General features: G+C 47.5%; 1 protein-coding gene across 1 annotated transcript in view; it reads left to right on the top strand.

Moving 5' to 3' along the window:
* Positions 1-22,522, top strand: part of PTDSS1 (phosphatidylserine synthase 1) — a 360,643-nt gene that overhangs the window by 91,600 nt on the left and 246,521 nt on the right. The window contains exon 2 of the mRNA XM_078686999.1: positions 652-743. Within this exon, the coding sequence (XP_078543125.1) occupies positions 652-743 (92 nt within the window). The remainder of the gene's footprint in view (positions 1-651; positions 744-22,522) is intronic.

Here is a 22,522-nt window from a genome sequence, read left to right as displayed (position 1 = left end):
AGAGGCCAAGGCAGGCTCAGTGGTAACGGCTCTTAATTAGTCTGGCATGGAAAGACGTTTCAGTCGCTGTCAACCTTCAGCTTGTCTGTTCCTCTTTGGTGTGTTCCAGCTATTAGGTCGTGTTGGCAAACAACACACAGTGTGCTCCATGGCATGGCTCGTTCACTGTCCAGGCACACTTTTTTTCAGATGCAGATTAGCATTTTTCAGTTTGTGGGCAGTTGTGTTGTTCAGGCATGTTTTACGCAGACATGGGGAATTATCAGAAGGGCGGTCTTAAGGGGCATCATTAAGGCAACACAGTGCATCCACAGGTAAGGCTAGCACCTGTGCACTTTTTGAGGTGTCTGGACGTTGCTAGCACCTGCGTTTTCTTTAAGACTGTATATGAAAAGCTCCCTGTTCAGTCCAATTGAACAGGGTATCTATGTAACCCTACCTTGTGCTATGAAACACACAGCTCTGAATAACAACGGAGGACTGCTCATGAAGTCTAGAATCCGGTGCATGGCAGAGTGTTTACCTGGGTCTCATGGATGGCGAATGTTCAAGTGTTTTAAGGCTGGTAAATAGCTTGTTTAAAGAGCATGTTGATAGCCACGTTGTATGTTTCTAGATTCTTGTTAATGAATACTTTTCCATTCTTTGTAGGGACGACTCGAGCCAAGAAGACAACATTTGGAAGGGAATCCTCTCTGTCATATTCTTCTTTCTTATTGTTAGTGTTTTAGCTTTCCCAAATGGTAAGTAGCCACGTGTCTACTGATTGTGTTCATTGTTTGGATATTCCATAACTTCATATGTGGCCGATTTGGATGTGCGCAGGTACAACACAAGCAATAACCCAATGAGTGTTTCTGCTTTGCCGTGGTTGGGCTCATAACACTGTCCATGTGCTAGAGAACCCACCTGGCGATCCGTGGGATTGTCCAGTGCCCATGTCCGTAAGTCAGGAATGGTACAGGGAAACCTCTCTTCCAGGTTGTCAGTACATGATGGAGTGGATCTCCTGTCTGCAACAGTAGGCAATGATGCCCGTTTCTCAAGTGCTACTGCTAATACCCTGTGCTCCTTAGTGTGCTGGTGTCTTAACTGATTCAAGACCAGCATCATCATATTGCTTCCCTTATAAATCCTTCGAATTAAATCAAAAGAATGAAATGCATCCCACCGTTTGATTGATTGTGTGCCAAGCTGGATTGTTAGTTGTGGGAGGTGGCCGGGATCAAACACAGTCAAACAATTTAGCATCTAAATGTAACAAGCATTTTCAATGCAATGGTTTCGACTTTGGAAAAGTTGGAGCTATTGGCATTGTAAATGTCAAAATTTTAATTTATGTGTTTTTGTTTTGAGAATAGCCAAATAGATGGCATTGTCAATTACATTGCCATTAGCTGAATCTCTTGCAAATCTTAGACTTATGGTACCCTACGGATGAGCTCAGCAGACAGCAATTACTACTAGACACACACCTAGAGCCACAGACACACAATGCAGCCACACATACACTGAGAGCCACACACAGACACACACACCCTGAGCCACATACATATACATACCCAGAGCCACATACATATACATATCCAGAGCCACACACACACCCAGAGCCACACAAACATACACACCCAGAGTCACACACACCCAGAGAAACAAACACTAAGAACAAGCTAAACACATACAGAGTCAGCCCCATACACACACACATACCTAGAGACACACACACACTCAGAGCTAGCTACACACATATTCTCGGAGCTAGCCCCACACACACATACACTAAGAGCCCAACACAGATACACACACTAGGAGAGCCACACACACACACACCTAGAGCCACACACATACACACCCAGCGCCACACACATACACACCCAGCGCCACACACATACACACCCAGAGCCACACACACACTCAGTGCTAAAGGCACACACCCAGACCACACAAACACCCAGAGCCACACAAACACCTAGAGCCCCACACACACCTAGACACACACACACTCCGAGCCACAGACACACACTTAGAGCCACACAAATGCACACACCCAGAGCCACACACACACTTAGAGATACATACACAAAGCTACACACACCCAGAGCCACACAAACACACTCAGTCACACACACACACACCCAGAGCCACACACACTTCGAGATACATACCCAGAGCCACACACCCAGAGCCACACACACACACACCCAGAGCCACACATACACCCAGAGCCACACATACACCCAGAGCCACACATACACACCCAGAGCCACATACACACACCCATAGCCACACAAACGCACACACCCAGAGCCCCACACACACCCAGAGTCACACACACATACTCACAGACACACACCTAGAGCCAAACAAACGCACATACCTAGAGCCATACACACACATACCCAGAGATACACACTCGGAGGCACACACACTCTGTCAGAGTTACACACATCCAGAGCCCCACACACCCAGAGCCCCATACACAGACACACACACCCAGAGCTACACAAATGCACATATCCAGAGCACCTCACACATCCAGAGCCACACACACACACCCGAGCCACACACACACACCCGAGCCACACACACACACCCGAGCCACACACACTTTGAGCCACACAGACACACACACCCAGATCAACACACATCTAGAGTCACACAGACACACTAATAGCCCCACACACACATTCAGAGCCACACACATATGTAAATGTAAATGTAAATGTAGTTGAGCTTATATAGCGCACAGCTACCCGCAGTGGGTTTCCCGGCGCTTGCTTAGGGAACCCTTCCTGGTATTCCCCTGTGAGATAGCAGGGTATCCACAAGGTGAAAGTCAGGCATCCCGCCGCGAGGGGCCGTTGTGGAGATTAAGCAAGCTATTGCCCAGAGTCTGAACCCGTGAGTCGAGGAGGCACCGGGGCAAGAATTATCGAGTCCATGGAATTTTTTAGCCCAAGACCCGCCGAGGCGGGGAATTGAACCCTGGTCCAGGACCGATCTCAGCTTCCGGGTCTGCTGCCTCTAACCCCTGAGCCACACTTCTCCACATATACACATATACACCCAGAGCCTCACACATACACACCTAGAGCCACACACACACTTATAGCTACAGGCACACACCCAGAACCACACAAACTCTCACACCCAGATTACCACACACACCTAGAGATACACACATACATACACTCTCGAGCTGTGACACGGAATCCTGGTACTTTAGGATAAACAAGGCTGTAAACACGCGCATGGTTTAGAAATATCCGTGTATCAGGGAATGCGCTGCTCTGAAATCGGAGCAAACATCGACTTCATATTTCATATCCTGATAATGTCACGTGCACACCTCGAGTTGTCTGAGGCGCAGGCGTGAATATTCGGTTATTTTTTTTAACAAGTTGTGTTCCCTGTGCTAATACTGCAATATTTACGAATTTCAAACCCACGATGTGCGCCCCACGAGGGAACTAAACGCACACACCTGGGGCCTTATTTATGAAGGCCTTGCGCCGCCGGTGCGTCACTTTTTCCCATTTTAAAAGTGGCGCACCGGCGGCGCAAGGCCTTCATAAATAAGTCCCCTGGAGCGGGGCAAGGAGAACCGAGAGCAGGGTTTGTTCTCAGTTTGCCACGAATTTCGACCTTGCTACATCTGAAGTCCCCGCTGTGTGAGGGGGACGAGCGGGCATTTAGCGGGGGCTGATGACCCCTGCAGGACGCTAGATACCGCCAGGGGTTCCTATAGCAGAGCCCGCTATGATCTGAAGGCACCGGCTGGAGTCCGGGGTGCAGGGGTGGTTGGGTCCGGGGTGCAGGGGCGGGCAGTATATTTACCGAGAGTAAACTGGGTTTAGGGCGCAATCTGACCCTGGACAGGTGCTCTGCATATTCAGCGAATTCAGTTCCACCAAAGGGGTAAAGTCACCCCTGGAGCGGCCAGGAAACGGGACTGGGGGGTTGAATTCCTCAGTCGCTAATCAGATTCGCAGTGTGATCTGCAGCGCAAACTAGCATCATTGGCGGCGCGGCTGCATGTGGCTGGTGCAGTCCGAGCGCACATCCCCAGGGCCTGCCAAGCGTCAGACATTTTCAGGGGCTAGGCACCGGCACATCACGCTTTGCCCTGGCTGGTTGCTGCCACTGTTAGCGCAAAGGTCGTTGCGGAACTGTATTAACACGCGTGCGGTCAGTGCAAGTTCGAAATATCTGTCCCAACATTCACCTGTGCGATACACAAGTATCCGTGCAAAATGACTCCTGTGCATTCACTGCAACCCCATAATAGTTGTGCTACAGTTCCCCCGTGCATGTTCTCTACTCCAGAAACATTGGTTCACTATTTATTGCTCTGGTGCAACGGATGTAGTACAGAAGTGTCAGTGTGAAAATACACGAACGCCAATATAGCCCATCGAACCAAGGAAGGACACGGGAGTGGCGCACGCACCTGGCCGCGTCCTCATCCGGCCCTTCTGAGACCAGCGCATATTTTAGGCCAGAAATGACGCAGTGATGGGATTGGGGTGCGGGCTTTCTGAGGGAGGTGAGGGGGATGCAGCGCCTTCCACCGCAGGCTCGCTCCGCTACCAGCAGCAAGAGCAGGGAGGGGTCTTCGGCGGCCCACGCGGCGCTATTACAGCGCACTGAAGTGGAAAATGGATTCCAGGCCCCTTTGTACCGAGGGGAAGGTGCAGCCCCCCCGCCCCCTCCACAGGGGTAAGCAAACTCAATCAACTTATGGACGCTAGTCTTTCACCACAAAACGGAGATGGGGAGGGGGGTCAAACAGCAGAACTCGACCCTCCCCCCACCCCCAGCACTGTCGCTCTCTCCACCTCACACCAGCTACATTTTATTTTTTATCTATTTTATTTTATGCGGTTTTATATAGCGCGAACTTTACCCGAAGGTGTCAGAGCGCTTTACATAAGAACCAGGTGCAAAACATAAGGATTTAGGATTACATGCGTTATATAAAAGAAACAAACAGAAAAAAATGCAAATGTACAAGATGTAAAGTCACACATCCGGGCCCCCAGCACTAGCCTCTCACACCAGCCCCCCCCCCCTGCCAGGACTCTCCGTCGGGGGAGCCCAGAGACACTGCACCCCGTGAGAATCAGCCCCCCGCACAGACAGACATACATAGGTGGCTGCCAACAGCAGCGTCCCCCCCCCCCACCCCCGTGCATGGTCTGGGTGTCTCGGGGGTGTTTCCACTCGTTGGGGGGGGGGGCTCCTCCAATGCGTTCCGTGCGTCAACAAGTCCCACAAACACGCTCTGGGCGGGGGTTTGTTTGTTTTTCTTCTTTTTGTTTTTTTGCTCTGGGAATCGTCGTCCGGGGCTCACTGAGGAGTTAAGAGGGAAACCGGCACTACACGCGCTTCCCGGATCGTGTGAAGGATTGTGTGGCAACACAAAAACAGCAAACACCCCCTGCCCCAGCCCTCCACACTGCATTAAAGGCAGGGCTGGTTGTGCGTTCAGGGCTGAGGCGGGGGCCTCGGGCCCCCCTGAGCCTGTGTGCACCGCAGCATCACCGCCGTGGTGATACATGTGAACACACACACCCCGTGCCCCAGCCCTCCACACTGCATTCAAGGAGTCAGGCTTCCTTGTGAGTTCAGGGCTGTGGTGGGAGGCCTCGACGCCTTGAGAGCAGGCCCGCCTGGGCTGCGTGCACCGGAGCACCACCGCCGGGCCTGTGTGCGCGAGCATCACCGCCGGGCCTGTGTGCACGAGCATCACCGCCGGGCCTGTGTGCACGAGCATCACCGCCGGGCCTGTGTGCACGAGCATCACCGCCGGGCCTGTGTGCACGAGCACAACCGCCTGGCCTGTGTGCACCGCAGCATCACCACCGTGGTGTCACATATGAACACACGCACGCCGTGCCAGCATGCAGCTTCAGACTGGTGTGTGTGGCACAAAAGCTGTTGTCTCTGCACACTGGTGCACAGGGCAGGGCTGCCCAGCCAAGGGCCTCGACAGGGGTGCACTGAGGAGGGGGGTCAGCTCCGGAGTTGGAGGGGTGTGGGGGGGCGCAGGCACCCGGGGCTCCAGAGACTCTTCGTTGCACCATCTTCGGATCAATGCACATTATTCAGAAACGGAGGTCTGCCCTCCTACAAATGAAACCCCCTCACGCGTGCTCACGTGCTCTAGAAAGAAGAGTCCGAGGGTGCTGTGCACGCTCCGCTGTGCACGCGCTGCACTGGGAGGTCGTCGGTGCGTGTGTGTCACCGCCTGTCAGGAGCACTTTCCGTGTCTAGGCGCTGCACGCATACATGTGACCGCACGACGCGTGTCCTCGCTGCGTGGACGCGGGGTGGCTGCGCGCAGTGTCTGCCGCAGCTGCCCTGGAAACACACGTGTGCATGTGGGCACTTCAAATGTGAACATGTGTGGAGAGCGTTAGTAGAAGGGAGCGTTAGGCCGGCAAGGCATGTTTAATCACGCGAGGGATTCTGTACAACAGCAGAGAGGTGTGTGCGTGTGTTGTCTGTGCGTGTGTTGTCTGTGCGTGTGTGGTGTGCCCTAGTGTGTTGGGTGTGCGAGTGTGTATGGTTTAGTACTTACCATTGCTTTTTATAGATCCCTTGGACGGTAAAACGCTTGTTTCATCTTCGGAGCGCTAGCTTCGCAGTACCATCTATCTAAATGCAGCAAAACCTTTATGAAAAGATAAACAATATGCATCTTACCTGAACGAAAATATTAACAACACCAATCCGGCTGAAGACACTCCCGTAAAGACGAAAACAACAGGGAAAGAAAAAAAAAAGTAAACCCCGCCCACCGCCGCACTGACGTTTCCAAAGGGGCCGGATGAGAAAAACATCCCAGGAACGCCCACGAGTCGCCTCTGGATTTGACGGACGCCTCTGTTTGCCAATGGCTATCGTCCATTTATGGAGCTAGCCAATGAGAAACAGAGGCGGTGCCGACATCCATACTGTTGACAAAAATTTTCGATCTGGGAGGGGCACTTCGTGCCCTCGCCAGGTCGAAACCTAAAAACCGGTTTCTGTGAGGATTCCCTAGGTTACCCCCTTTGGTAGCTTGGATTGAGCAGCGAGGCCTTCCTCACATCACATGAACAGTGGTAATAGAGCAACATTGCAGTAAAGAAAAAGCACAATAATGTCCCCAGTTTGATTAAAACAAAAACATTTGGTTAAAATGTCTCAAGCTAAGCATTTTTTTCCCGCTAATTAGCTGTATGCTGGAAAAAATGTGTTCCTATTTTATTTAAAGCCAAAGTTAAAAGAAGCAGGCTTTTAGCAATGGGCAAGTTTATGAATCGTATATATCATGATGTATATCTAATACTGCATACCCCTCTTTGGTAGTTCCTTCATGCGAAATGCTGGACCATGAATTTCCTGCTTTCATGTGTTTGATTTTGTGTAAATGTTGCTTACTTTGGTAGCTGTTCGAATGCTGATTTGTCTTTGATCATATTGAGGTGCAAATGTTTAAAAACACAAATGTTCTAACTGATTAGCCAAAATAGGTGCCATAATTTAGTTAGTCACTGTCCAGAAATCAAAAATGTCAGCTACTCATGTCCAGAATAAGCATGAACACAACAGGTAGTCCTTTAAAAATTAGTTTGTGCGGTAACAAAGTACACATCGCACTACAATCATGAACTGATCATTGAAACGGATTGTGAAATACAAAATCACAGTTTGTTATTGCAAATGTTAATGAAAAACATTCAATAATATGCCAAACAAGTACATCAATTATCCTACTTTTCCTCCATCTTCATCAATACCCAGACTTCATTAGACGTCCGATGACATTTCACATTATCCTTATGCCCTTCTCCCTGCCATCCACACGAATTCGCACCCGTAGACCGCTTCCTTTATAGAAACAAACAGGCACATGCATCAACGATAATTGCATTCGGAGACGGTGCGAATCGCATTTTTCGGCCGTTTGCGAATGCAATTATCAAAATTGTGATGCATCATGTATTTCGCAATTTTAGGAATCGCAATCATGTTGCGATTTCTAAAATTGCAATTGCATTTAAGAAATCGCAATTTCAGATTTCTTAAATGCAATGCATGATCATTTTTCATTTGCGAATTGTCAATTTGGAAGTGGTAAATTAGCACGAGGTTGAACCTCATGTAATTTACTGAAAGCTTCAAACATGCACAAAAATGCATTTTTGAAAGTTGCATTTTACACACACACATGTCCTTGGGACATGTGTGTGTGTGTAAATTGCACTGAAGTTTAATTTCAGGGGTGCAGGGAGGGGTTCTTTGGTCCCCCCCCTGCACCCTTGAAATTGCATTTTCAATTTGCGATTCGCAAATTGAAAATCGCAAATTGTAAATGCCTTCCCATTGATTCCTATTGGCCTCTTGGCCCATAGGAATCAATGGGAAGGGTTTTCCTTAATTGCGATTCGCAAATTGTGAATTAAGGAAAAATAAGAAATCGCTAAAAATAATGCAAATTATTCATGCATTGCCGTTTGCGAATTCTTAATTGCGGTTCCTTAATTTTCGCAATCAAGGATTCGCAAACGGCAACATTGATGCATGTGGCCGAAACAGTTTAAAGCAATGCTCATAATCCAGTCTATGCACAGGAAGTACTATCTACAGTAGGTTGCGAGATTCAACCCACACGCCATTCGAGACCTACCAAGATTCGCTTCTTTTTTGCACATCTCAGTGTTTCGTGACTGTGAAAGGGCCCCTGGGGGAACTTGAGGTTGCAGAAAGGCTTAGGCACTCATGTTTGCCGATACAGTAGAGGGAACTTCCACTCCAAATGTCTAGCCAAAGCAATCTGTATTTGTAATCCCTCTCTAGAGAAATGGCACTGATGGGAGATGGGGAAGAAACCTGCTGACGAGCTGGAAGAATAGCTCGTCTGTCTTTTTAGGTGGCTTCACGGCTGAGGAGATCGTGTGAAGCAAAGTAATTGGCGTATGTTATGTTCTGTTTGAACATTGGAACATGAATGCCCTGCTCCTGTGTCCACGACTGCACTGCAAGGAGGTGTTTTGACTCCCATCCCCAGGACTCTAAGATCAATGTTCCTGCTTCCGGTCTGTGCTCCTCTTTGTGAGCACCGTCTTTTTCATTTTGTGAGGCTTTCGAAGTAATCCTGAAATCAGTAGATAACTAGAATTGTGGCAGAACGCCATATTGCTTCGTTTATAATTTGCTTGGCTTCATGTTGCCATTCGTGTCCGCTGGTTTCTTCTTTTTCAAGAAGCTTAACTCAGACAAACCTTCGTTCTTCGCATAATTGTTTTTTAAAATAACTGTTGCCAATCCTGTTTTTTGTGTCTGTTTTGTGCCACATTTTTTTCTGTTTTTGATTCCTCCCCATCTCGTTTTTTCAACTCTCTCTTCCTTTCCAGGTACACCCCCCGTACATTTCTCACCAGTGTTCATTTCACAAAAATGTGCTGTCTATGGGCTTGGCTTTGTTGTTCATCCCTTATTATTGCCTTCGACTCTTTCAATTGCTGTGTGCTCTTCTCCCTGTTTGCTCTGTCAGGCCTAATTACCTTAATCCCCTGATTCTGTTTGCGCCCTTAGAAAGAATCCTACCACGGACATCAGCTGCTTATCAACTATTATTGATTAAATTCGCATTTTTCACCTAGAAGAAGTGAAGTAAAATGTGCGCTCCCGGGGGTGTCTTTGAATCTGTTGTGGATTGTTAAAATATAAACACTGCCTGAAGGTGATGTAATTAAGTGTTATTTTGACTGGGGTATTTGGTGCAAGTGCTGAAGTGCTTTGTCCAATTGGTTTATATACTCTTCTGCATATCGATTCTTCACCACTTTTCTATCTTGAACCCATCTCCCTCTGAGCCATTAGACTCTTGGTAACACGGCAGTTGTTCTCCCTGGGTGTGGCATCTCAGTAAACCCTTCTCTCATCTCCTGACCGTGCCACCCTTCCAAAGGGGTCAGTCTCTCCTGCACCCACCTCGCGGAGCAGCACGGGGTGTCCACCATCCAACTCTGCTGTAGTGCACCGTTGCGTTCTGTACTCTGCAACTTCATGTCCACCCACATGAATGTTCTCCTAATGCTCCTGCAGTTTTGACACATGTTCTACACGCCTGGCACACTGCGAGGATTCCAAAGTGGAGCCCAAAAGAGTACAACCATCTCTCTGTTTGCTCACTGCTTGGAAATCTTACCTCCTTGAGATTTGGAACAAATGTCAGGTTTTCAGACCGCCAATATCAGCCAACTGGTGCCGATTTACATATTTGGCGCGCTTTCCCAGATTGCAGTGTTGCTAAGGATAACTGAATGTGCCTTGCACAGGTTGGGACAGTGCACCCATGTACAGAACAAAATGTACCGTCCCCATTGCAGACACAAACTCTGACCGTTCCAGTGAGATTGCACCAGTTAAAGCCAAACCTGTTGCTTGGCCTAATGTTTATGAGGGGGCAGGGATCCTCCTGCAGGCAGATTCTGCTTGAGACGGCACCCACCTGTGAAGGAGTGCCGGGCTGTGTTTGTGACTGCACCCTCCTGTGAAGGAGTGCCGGGCTGTGTTTGTGACTGCACCCTCCTGTGAAGGAGTGCCGGGCTGTGTTTGTGACTGCACCCTCCTGTGAAGGAGTGCCGGGCTGTGTTTGTGACTGCACCCTCCTGTGAAGGAGTGCCGGGCTGTGTTTGTGACTGCACCCGCCTGTGGAGGAGTGCCGGGCTGTGTTTGTGACTGCACCCTCCTGTGAAGGAGTGCCGGGCTGTGTTTGTGACTGCACCCTCCTGTGAAGGAGTGCCGGGCTGTGTTTGTGACTGCACCCACCTGGGAAGGAGTCCCGGGCTGTGTTTGTGACTGCACCCGCCTGTGGAGGAGTGCCGGGCTGTGTTTGTGACTGCACCCGCCTGTGGAGGAGTGCCGGGCTATGTTTGTGACATCACCCGCCTGTGGAGGAGTGCCAGGTTGTGTTTGTGACTGCACCCACCTGTGAAGGAGTGCTCGACTGAGTTTGTGACTGCACCCACCTGTGAAGGAGTGTCGGTCTGTTTGTGAATGCAACCACCTGTGAATGAGTCCCAGGTTTTGTTTGTGACTGCACTCACCTGTGAAGGAGTGCCAGTCTGTTTGTGACTGCAACCACCTGTGAAGGAGTGCCGGTCTATGTTTGTGACTGCAACCACCTGTGAATGAGTGCCAGGTTGTGTTTGTGACTGCACCCACCTGTGGAGGAGTGCCGGGCTGTGTTTGTGACTGCACCCACCTGTGAAGGAGTGCCAGGTTGTGTTTGTGACTGCACCCACCTGTGGAGGAGTGCCGGGCTGTGTTTGTGACTGCAACCACCTGTGAATAAGTGCCGGGCTGTGTTTGTGACTGCAACCACCTGTGAAGGAGTGCCAGGTTGTGTTTGTGACTGCACCCACCTGTGAAGGAGTGTCGGTCTATGTTTGTGAATGCAACCACCTGTGAATGAGTGCTGGGCTGTGTTTGTGACTGCACTACCTGTGGAGGAGTGCCGATCTATGTTTGTGACTGCAACCACCTGTGAATGAGTACTGGGCTGTGGTTGTGACTGCACCCACCTGTGAAGAAGTGCCGGGCTGGGTTTGAGACTGCACCCGTCTGTGGAGGAGTGACGGGCTGTGTTTGTGACTGCACCCACCTGTGAATGAGTGCCGGTCTATGTTTGTGACTGCAACCACCTGTGAATGAGTGCTGGGCTGTGTTTGTGACTGCACCCACCTGTGAATGAGTGGTGGCTCTGTCTCGGACTCCTGTGGTCTCTCCCTGTAGGCAGCTTTGTGGGCCATACTGACTATACACCACCGCATATGTGGTGCAAAATCAGGGCTCCAACGAGTGTCTAGTTTGCTCCTGTGCCCACTCTGTAATTCGGCCCGGGCACAAGGGCAACGACTTTACCTCGTTTGCACGAAGCCACACCCCATGAAAATTGCTATCATGATTCATATTACATTTGCGTTAAGGGTATTTCATTACCAACTTCCTACCGTTGAAAGCTCAAACTGCATACCTTTTAGGTTCACAGCTCTCTTCTCATCCTTACTTTTAAAAACCTACAATCACAATTGTAAGTTTCGAAGTGTAAAAAAACCAAAAAAACATCCAGTTCTTTTTTGCTTACAGGGATTTGATCATTTTACTGATATTAAGAGGTCTTAGATTTGGAAGTAAGTGGATAACAGTGTTTCACAATTCAGTTTAGAAATGTCAAAAAGATATATTTAGCCTAATCAACTTCCTGGCCTGTGGTTAATTGCTTTTGTGTCTGACATTCTGAAACAAGATTGGCCGCTTACATGTGAGATGGATATAAAATGGCCTTGCTAAATTGCAGATAGCCTCTTTGCAGTTCTTCCTTTGGAAAAGTAAACTTCTAGGTGGTTTCCCCCAGGGCCCCCGCCCCCATTTCCTCCCCCGCACGTATCCGGTAAACGATTGTCTGTTTGCCTTGTACAAAGACTTTTACATCTTTTACATCAATTTTTACATCTGAATATCTGATCTGAATGTTCACATATTTGCTAAGACGGTTGCAGCCTGACATTTTAGATAAATGTAGTGTGCTAGTGAATATGAAGTAGTTTGCTAATACTGAAGTTATCTTCCCGTATTGTACCGTGCCTAATTCTTCATTTTATGTACCAAAATTAGGTATCCGCAATCAGGTATCGCATAAGCATCACGGGACTGACTGTATTTTGAATACTTATTTCAGTTTCAGGGGCATAACCAGACGATGGTGCTCAGGCAAGTGCCCAGCTGCACCATAACCTTCAGCGTATACTTTATTGATATGTACACAGATGGAAGGTTTGTTTGATGCAACTTTTGCCCTGTAGGATGGTTTTCAAAACCCAGGGTTTGGCACTCTGTTCTCTATTTTAGAGAGATTTTTCTTTCTTGAGGAAAATGTGCCTAGGTCGGGCTCAAGTAATCTTAAAATCCCCAGACTGGTCATGAAGAGTGTGATATGTGGACCTGATGCACCTCTCCTTGTGCCCCCCACTATGTCTCCCACACAGGGTAGAGCTCTTCTCGGGATCGCAGGGGCTGGTACTCAACCCAACCCCCAGAGCCTCCACCTTCATGCCTGGAGATTAAGCAAAGTAAGTAATCAGAGTACTTTCTCTCTACCTTCCGTAAATGTGGATGTTATCCGTAATGCCCACAGACACTCCACCAAAACCGTATATTGTAGGAGCTGGGGCAGGTTCCTCCCATGGTATACGAACAAGTCAGTAGAGCCTATTAAGGCCCACTTATCTGTCTGCTGTTAGCCCAACAGGGGTGATCAGTGAGTACAATAAAGGGCTACTTATCCATCTTGTCGGCATCTCTCTTTCTCCCACACGAACCGTCTTTCTTCATATCGCTAAAAATCATGACCCTTGTTCTAGTCTTTGCACAATTGCGAATCTTACTTTTAAGACAGTTTTTCTTGTAGCTATTAATATTGGTGAGGTCTGTCAGTGAGTTGCAGGTGCTAAGTGACAAGCCATCCTTCACTATCTTCTTTCCAGACAAGCTGGTTCTTGGAACCGAGCTGGTCACACCCTTTTATATGGGGCTGTCCATCCCGTTACCTTCATTCTTTCCTCCTCTGCACCATGCTACTAAAGAGGTAGAGAAACTTCCTTGACTGGACCCCAAGAGAGCAGTCTGTTTTTACATTGATTGTACCAAGGATTTCCAAATTAATCATCGGCTTTGGATAGGCTACGTTGGAAAGACGAAGGGCAAAGCCATTCAGAAGAGGACGATGTCAAGGTGAGTCATCTTATACATTAAGATATGCTACACCGTGGACCACAAGGAACCTCCAGAGGGCCCCAGAGCTCATGCTACCAGAATAAAATCTTCGACTTCAGCTTCTGCAAGAGAATTTCCTATTACAGGCACCTTGCCCGAGTGCTTCTCACGTGCCCTCTCCTCGTTGCTATCTCGTCTGTTGATTCTTCTCCCTATCCTCCGTGTGGCTTTTGCCGCCCCTGCCCTTTGTGTTGCTTCCCCTACACCCTCACTGTTCGTCTTTGTCACCATTGCTTCTCCTTCCCCACACTCTGGTTGCTAACCCACACCCTCTAGGTTGACCCTGAGCTAAAAAAAAATATATATGCTTTTGCATATTTTTTCTTTATTTGTTGATTAACTCGGATCAGAAAATAAACGGCCTGTCCTTATGCAGGCTTGCAAATGCATGCTGCGTACACCTACAAATGATGTGGCTGGTCACATCATAGGCCTTTTTTTTTCTTGTTTAGCCATGCTGAACTGAAAATCCATTGACAAAGCCAATAGTTCCCAAATGCAAGACCTGTTGGCTTTGCCAGTCTTTGTTTGGTTTGACCATAACTTTGTTTTGACACCGTATAAAGATTTTCACCTCAATTAACTGTCACTTAGTGTAGTCAGATATGATCCCCCATGACTATTTTGATGAAGACGAGCAGAGGTGGGGGTAGGGTGGTGGGTGAATTGGGGGTAAAAATTATGTTTACCCATTGTAGTTCATGCAGGGTTAATTTTTGCACCTACAGCAAACACGCTCTAAATAAATTCACACCAACTTTGGAAAGAAAGTAGAACTTTTAAGCTTGCTTTCATTAGTGTGGTGTGAATCTGTTCAGAGTTTTTTTTAGATATAACTTAAAAAAAGTTAACGGTCGGCTTAAAAGGGTTAACACTTGTATATCTGTGCTGTTTTGAGAATTGCATTTATATAGCACTAGCTCCCCCATATAAGGCACTGAAGCACTTTATAGTGAGTAGCTGGCTACTCAGGAGCCCAAAGTTAGTGGTCAATCTATTAGTCATTGGGAGTAGTCATTTATTCAAACATGGAAGCATTATATTTCAGCTGTGTAGGACACAGAGTCCCATTATACTTTTAAAGTTAATTTGCCTTGTGTCTTTGTCTCTCTGACATGAAGTTTTCCGAATGGAGAAACTGATTTGTGTTGCACGCAGTTGTCATGAAACATTCCATCTAAAATCTCTGCAGGCTCCTCAGTAGCCAGTGGTAGTTGAAAATCGATGCAAGCGTTCAAAATTACCTGAAGGGTGGGAAATCTGCGAATGCTCAACTGTATTGTATTGTACCATTCCAGCGCTGTTACAGCCTACTCACACCGTTTTTGAGATGATGATGTTCGGGTGTATCTGATCTTTCCAATTTTCTTATGTGCTGCGTCTCTTTTGAACCTCTGTGTATTATCAAAACAGCATAATAAGCGGTGCTTTCCCATGCAGGCTGTGTTGAAAAACCTTCAAAGCAAGACTGTAGATTGCATGAATGAAGGGATTGGCAAACTAACCCTGTGAAATTGTGTTTGTTTTTGAGGCCACCAGTTTGCCCAGTTATGGGTCTAATATGAAGAAGATTCCTCTATACCACTTCTTAGCGAACGTTTAGTGAACCTTTCTTAGCACGCAGACTGCCCTTTGGGCCAAAATACCATAGATATCTAGGTCTGCCGGCTTTCCACATGACTTCGCCTCTTCACATCCTTATTCTTGTTAGCTGTCTGGGCGTGTTTAGCCATTTAGAATGGTTTCAGTGACTGGTCTGCTCCTTTCTAATGTTCGCTGGTTGACAAAAATAGTCAGCATTCTGTGGTTCATCTCTGGGATGGCTGCCACCATGTTTTTTTGTGATTAAAAATATATTTCTCCAAGGGATACAATATTACAGATGTGTACATATTCTGACAAAAATATTATTGTCCCACTATCTTTCTAAATCATTTAAACTTGGTACACTGACATGATTGTATGTGGTTGTCTAGGCAAAGGTATGGTCCTGATGCAGAGGAAAAAGAAAACTCTGAAGCGGAACTACCCCTGATTGGGGGCAGTAGACTCTTAAAACGTGCCTTAGACTTCATAGCCCTGCCATCTTGATTTATTTCTACCTCACTACTCCGTGCCTGCCACAGATTATCCATCTGAAGGTGTGACTTCCTATATGAGATGGTGTCATATCAGGGGTAAGGGGCGATGACCTCAATCTGAGGTCTCCACCCTGCACACTCCACTGGCGCTGACAGGAGAACTATCTTAAGCCATTCTTACAGGAATAGCTCTCACACTACAGGTAAATAAAGTACCTATTTGGTCATAGAAAAAAGGACTAATGAAAGCATGAATACATTTACCGGAGCCATGAAAGAACCACCAAAGCAGCTTAAAAGTCTGCAGTCACTGGATTGCTTGTGATTGGCTGGGGCATGCTACAGGGTTGCCCACTGTCACGTTACTATTTGCTTTGCCTTTCGAGCCACTGACCTCTTCGGTCTGGGGCTTTATCGGGGCTTACACTTCCCCCCACACAGCACTGCCTCCTCTCCCTCTAGGCCAATGATGTACTACTGTGTATTTGGGGCCAACCCCATCATCCAAGATTTCATCCACTTTGGTGACTTAACTGGCCGGCTTATTAATAGGAATAAGTTTGACATATTTCCACTTGTCGCTACAACCCCGTTACCTCCTAGATTTCCAGTTTACTTGATACAGTTTGATATCTCTGAATACAGATAGCACAATCGTAATAATTATGACCTGGACCGCCTTGCAGCCTGGATTGAGAGATGACTCATCTTCCCTATCTTTAACAGGGAAGGTGTTGTTAATTAACATGCTCATCTTTCCCAACCTTCTCTATTTGTTTATTAATATTCCCATCCCACGTGGACGGAAGTGGTTTGCCCAGCTCCATACGCAACTGGTGGGACTTATTTGGGGAGGTATGAGTACGACGCACGAGGGTAAGTTTATAGAGACTCATGTGTGTGCTTATGAGCAGGGTGGCTTTGAGGTCCTGGAACTCTACTTTCTCGTAGCTCAAGCATAATATGCTATACATTGACTTGGCCGGAGACACCCGGCCCCACGTCTTCCGATCAAGCGCAGTCAGATGCTGATTGTCACAACTCTATACTTGCAGTACAGCAGCCATGCCCGGGTTGTTTTATTGAATTAGTGCGCTGTACGCACTGGGCTATGTGGAAACTGGCACGGAGTATAAGACTCCTACTGCTCTTCTCCCCGGTTCCCCGTTTCGGATAACCTGGCCCTACCTCTTAAATCAAATAACAAGCGTTTACAATGCAATAGGTCTCGCAATTGTGAGATTTTGAGCTATTGGCCTTGTAAATGACAATGCCTTTGATTTATGTGTTTAAAACATCTGCAATACCTATAGGTCAAAGTTGTAAAGATATGAGATCTATACAGCATTTCCTACAGCACGCAATAAATAAATTAAAAAATTGCTTATCCCTTCAGAGATGTTATTGATTATGCCCTTGCTGGAGTCATTTGTGAAGACCGCACCCATACCTTCAATGTGTGAGATAAAGAACAGGTCATGTGGAACATTCTGTGGTGTAGTTAAACATGGACAACCAAGGTGCCAGCAATGGGTACTAACAGGATTCATAAAACAAGCCAATTAATCAAGCATATAAATGAACACAAGGTGCACTTTGGCAGCACAAGGCATGGAGGAAAAAGCACGGGCCTACGGAAAACATGCACCTAGAACAGTAGGGAAAACCAATGGAAAATGGAATCGGGAACACCTTTGATTATCACCAAGAGGAATAAGTTCCATTGAAGCTAGAGGATAGCCCTTGTCCACAGTACTCGGATGTCTGGAGAAGTGCAGGTGCATGCTCTGTAATCTAGACTCCTGCCTAGACCACTGCCCACAGCTGCGCCCCGTATCAGGACCCCAGTACCCACTGGGTGCAACCTGTGGGTGTCCCAGCATCTACAGAGCCCAGGTGTGCCTTCTGACTACTCCCTCTGCCACCAACATGGACCAAGCCCTGTGCTCCACTCTGCCCAGCCAAGCAAACTTGGCTCTATATCTTCACTTGACTATCGTTATTGTGTGTGGGAAAGTACACAGACATATCACAATTCTTAAAATAACAATATTAATATATGTATAGTGTAATACATGTGGTATGTAAGAAAATGCGCAGAATGTAATATGCTATTCATTATCAATGTTGATGGGGGCAGCATGATCGATTCAAGGCTTCACCTCTCGCGAGACATGGCCACTCACCACATTCAGTGGCAATAAAAATAGCGAATTACATTCTACACATCTATATGCATCTTTTGGCGCAATGAAGGGAGGAAAACAGCAATACTTTGTTACTTCCTCCGTGTAAATAAAATGCATGCTTTTAATTCTGCACATTTATAATACAGAGCAAAAGAAACACATCAGTCTGAAACCTTCCTCAGGGGCTGCTTTGCTCAAAGAGGCCAGGGAGAAACTGGTAGTGGGGTAACAACTGTCTGCACAGCGCTGATGCCGGTTGCGCTCATCGAATAGCGTGCACTTCTGGCCCTGCTCTCTAAACACCCACCTGCAAAGTTCATAACACAGATCAGAGCCCAGAAAAGGCCCATCCTCTTTGTGGCTCCCGCGCGGCACAACATCCTGGAGCTCGCCACGCTGCTGCCTGACCGAGCCTGCTCTCTGTCTGGCACAGCTGCCCTGGAGGTCTGTGGCGGAGTGTCCATTTGAGATGGGCGTGTGGAGAATTGGAGATTGCATCCGGCCTTCCTCCTCTCCTGTATTTATATAGTGCAGGGGCAGCTCTGCTCGGAGTGGGCTGCGTTTGTCTGACCAAGGTTAACCCTTTCAGAGCACAGGCTTCAGTATGGGAATACAAGTGATTGGTAAAAAAAAGGAGAAGCAATTGGAAACGCTTGGTTTATTTATTTAATTAATTTGGAGCGTGGTCCGCTCACTTCAGCGGCTGTGCTTGTTCCGCAGGCTGTCTGTTTTCACAGGATAGAATTTCACCGCCGGATTGTGTTCTTTTTTGAGTTCCTAATGGTATGTAAATATGGCGTGTGATTTCTTTCAATGGTAAAACTCGGTGGTACTAAGCAGCGTCCTACCAGGTGGTGCTTGCTCAATGTGCACAGGGTTTGTAGAAGGAGCAGCTTGTGACGTGTTTTTTCCTAGCACGAGTAGAAATCCTGTTCTCATCCGAGTAGCCTTCCATCTCTTGCAGCCGCCATTGTTCCTATCAGCGTGTCCAGTTTCAAAATAGTGCTCACCCACCAGATAAAGACCACCGTGTAACGCTGCAAGTAAACAATCGAGTCCTGATGGGCGGGGGCAAAAGGAAACAGGGCGTTAACCAAGAAGCCTCATTTTCAATCGGAGGCCAGCGGTTTGCATAAATGTTGATGCCGGCCAATCAAAATGATGGGCGGTGCTTCAAGCCCCCTTCAGAAATCTTATCGATTACAAGACTCCTCGCCGAGCGAGGCGCGCATGCGCGCTCCAACGCTAGGCGAGACCTAAAAGTGTTACGGACATGCTGCAAGCAGATTGATCTTCACCATTGGAAAATTATTCTGGGAGCGGTGGTTTCTTTACCTTGTAAATTGCTTTGCTACCAGATAATGCCTTTAAGTGTGCTTCAGAAAGATTATTCATTAAATTAAAAGAGGTGTTTCCTTATTTTATTTTATTTTTTTTAATTTGTTTTTATTGCAGATTTAAAAACAACCCATCAATGCAGTACAACCTCTATCCCCCCTCAGTATATGGTATTATGTTGTCTCCAGATCGTACACGGCCCTTCAGCCCACATCCCGGAGGCCGGGCGGCGCAGCAGCGAATTTCTGCATAAAATAGTCAAGAGTGTTACAGAAGGGTTTCCGGCCATCAGTACAACGAAGTATCTGCTTTTTTATTCACACCCCCAACAACTCCCTATCTCCTCCCCAACCATCCCCAACTGGGATCGTCCCCCTCCTGATGGCCACTCTCGGACCCAATGAATCTATGCAGAATGTCTTCGCTAGTATCCTTCCAGGATGGCCACCCAGCAGCCCTCATCACTCAGTTCCCCCGGGAAGTCCCCACTCAGTGACCTCGTTCCTCTCTTGCGGGCGCCAACTACGTCCCTCGTCGACGGGTCCTAGACCATCCCTATCAGGGAGATATAAGAACACCCTTATGTCCCTCCCCCCGCTGTTGCTGATGTGGGTTGCAACTGTGGTTCACGACAGGATGGCCCGCTATCAGTAAGTATGAAGCCTACATGTTCCTGATTTCATGGACCCCCTTGTGCAAGAAGTCTTTCATCCTCATCATCCGTCAAACAGTCACGCAACGCCTGTACAATCATCTCCCATGCTCTAGCACTCTCTAGGCTCTTCTCATTACCCGTTCTGGTGGCTTGTCGCATTCTCAGCACACTTTCGCACGTAGACCATTTCAACAACTCGTTCGTCCATCTCCTGAGAGAAGGGCCCTCCTTGGATTTCTAGCGCCATGCAATCTCTCTCTGGGCCAGCATGAGCCCCAGATCGATAAACTTGCTTGTGATTTTCGTTTTCGCCGTGTGGGGAAACCAAAGCAGCAGGCATGCCGCCATATCAAACTCCACTTCTCTATCCGTGATCTCATTCAGAAGCTCACCCACCTCCGGCCAGTATGTGCCCAGCCGTGAGCAATCCCACAACATATGGTCCAGCTCAACTCCAGGCGTCGAGCACCTTGGACATGCCGCCTCTTGCACCTGAAAATGTCGTCGGAGTTTCCCCGGGGTCAGATAGGCTCTATGCAGTATGAAAAAGTGCACCTGCTGGAACCTGGCGTTTCTACTACCCTTCCACGTCCGCTCCAGTATGTGGCCCCAGTCCGTATCTGGAATGGGCCTGCCTACACTGTCCTCCCATTTTGCCTTCAGCAGCGAGAGTGGTTCTAGCCCCTCATTCAGCATCCGCGATTGGAGACAAGTGACCGCCTTAATCGTGCCCGCCGCCATCACCACATACTGGCACGCCATAGTCGTGGCCGGCTCCGTTAGTCCAACCTTCCAGTGTTTTTGCATTGCAGCAGAGATCGCCGCGTGCAGGAGATAACCCCCGTCCGAGAGACCAAAGTTTTCCTGCAACACCCCAAACGGGACCATCTGCCCTTCCGCATAAAGGTCTCCTACCACCTGCAAACCCAACTCCTCCCACTCCAACAGCGGTGACCAGTCGCCTCCATGAGGCAGGGCTGTCAGCATCCCCAGGGGGATCTCCGGAGCGTAAGGTCGCGTCAAAAAGAGGTGTTTCCTTATATATTTTCAAATGGAGCAGTAGGTTTTCACAGGGATGAACACCAACAGGAAGGTTATGCTACAATATTGCCAGTCTGTGGGGGAAATATACCCCATGCCCCCAATCTAGTTCCCCCTCTCATCTCTGGATCTGTTTACCCTGTATTGTGAAATACACATTCTCTTGCTGGTTAAAGATCTGCAACATGTTGTGTTTTTTTTTTTTTTTTTTTTAAATCCGGCCCAGACCCATGTATCTCTTTGTGTGTCTGAGTGACTTAAACTGGGTTCTTTTATTTACTGGGAGCCAGCATAGGTTATTTTTGGTGGTAGTTATGTGATGTAGAAGTGGAATATCCTTTAGTCCTCTGACTGCAGTGTCTGCAAGACCTCGTTCTAAATATTATCTAAAGGCATTCCTATTTAAAGGTTATTACAGTAGTTTGTTTAGACGCCCAATCTTGCCTGTATAGTTGTCGCTGATAGTTTTTGCTCTGTACTTCTCCTCCAGAAAAGGTTTACAGTGTCTAAACCATTAAAGATGGACGTGAAGAAAACGTTTTTTGTTTACCCCTTGGTGCCTCCTCTTAAATAATTTAAGTCCTTGGACATTGAGTGGGGAACCACTTATGTTCAGTAGATTGTGTTTTTAAACCTATTTAAGGTGGGAGATTTAGAGGGACTAGTGACACTGTGACATACTGACAGTTTTAGTTGTGGTCTTGGTGAAATATGAATAAGAATATGAATAATTTGCAAAGAACAGTATACAAACGTATGGTATATTGAAGACATAATTGACTATCATCCTTGGATATGAAGTTAGTATTGCATAGTTCAATATAGAGATATAAGGTGTGTAGTGATATAAATTAAGCCTTCAAATGATATGCACTGTAAAAAGTCAAGTCATGGCCAATTTGGGAAATGTGTTCACTGTGCTCTTCCTGTTACACAGCAACATATTCCACTAGGAGCACTTCTCTGGGACTCTGCAAACGCAGATTTAGAACCTAGGAATCTAGTGTGTGACTGCCTGCCCATCATCCTAAATAATAGAACTTTGGAATGTGGAGGACTGCATTGAAGACAATGGAGTGCTCCGAACTTCTACGGGCTGGTAAAGGCCCGCAAAGCAACATTCCAATGTTGTTTTCACAAAGGACTCTCGGAGCCCGAGGGGATTTAAGCCCCCTCGGGCTCCAAGAGGCCTTTATTTTATTTGTTAGAACATTTTGGCCTCTAGTGGCAGAATGTTCTAATAGCCTTATAGCCCTTTGTAGCTGGGCTATACCGGCTATTAAAGTCCAGCTCCCTTGTTTAACGCTGGAGCGTGCCTTTAATAGCCGGTATAGTAAATCAATAGTAAAATGAAACACAACCACTGAAGTATGCAGAGCCTAGGCACA

Source organism: Lissotriton helveticus, chromosome 4_1, assembly GCF_964261635.1.
Source record: "Lissotriton helveticus chromosome 4_1, aLisHel1.1, whole genome shotgun sequence".
Classification (NCBI taxonomy): Eukaryota; Metazoa; Chordata; class Amphibia; order Caudata; family Salamandridae; genus Lissotriton; species Lissotriton helveticus.
Note: the sequence above shows the minus strand (reverse complement) of the source record. Positions and strands in the feature narration are given on the sequence as shown.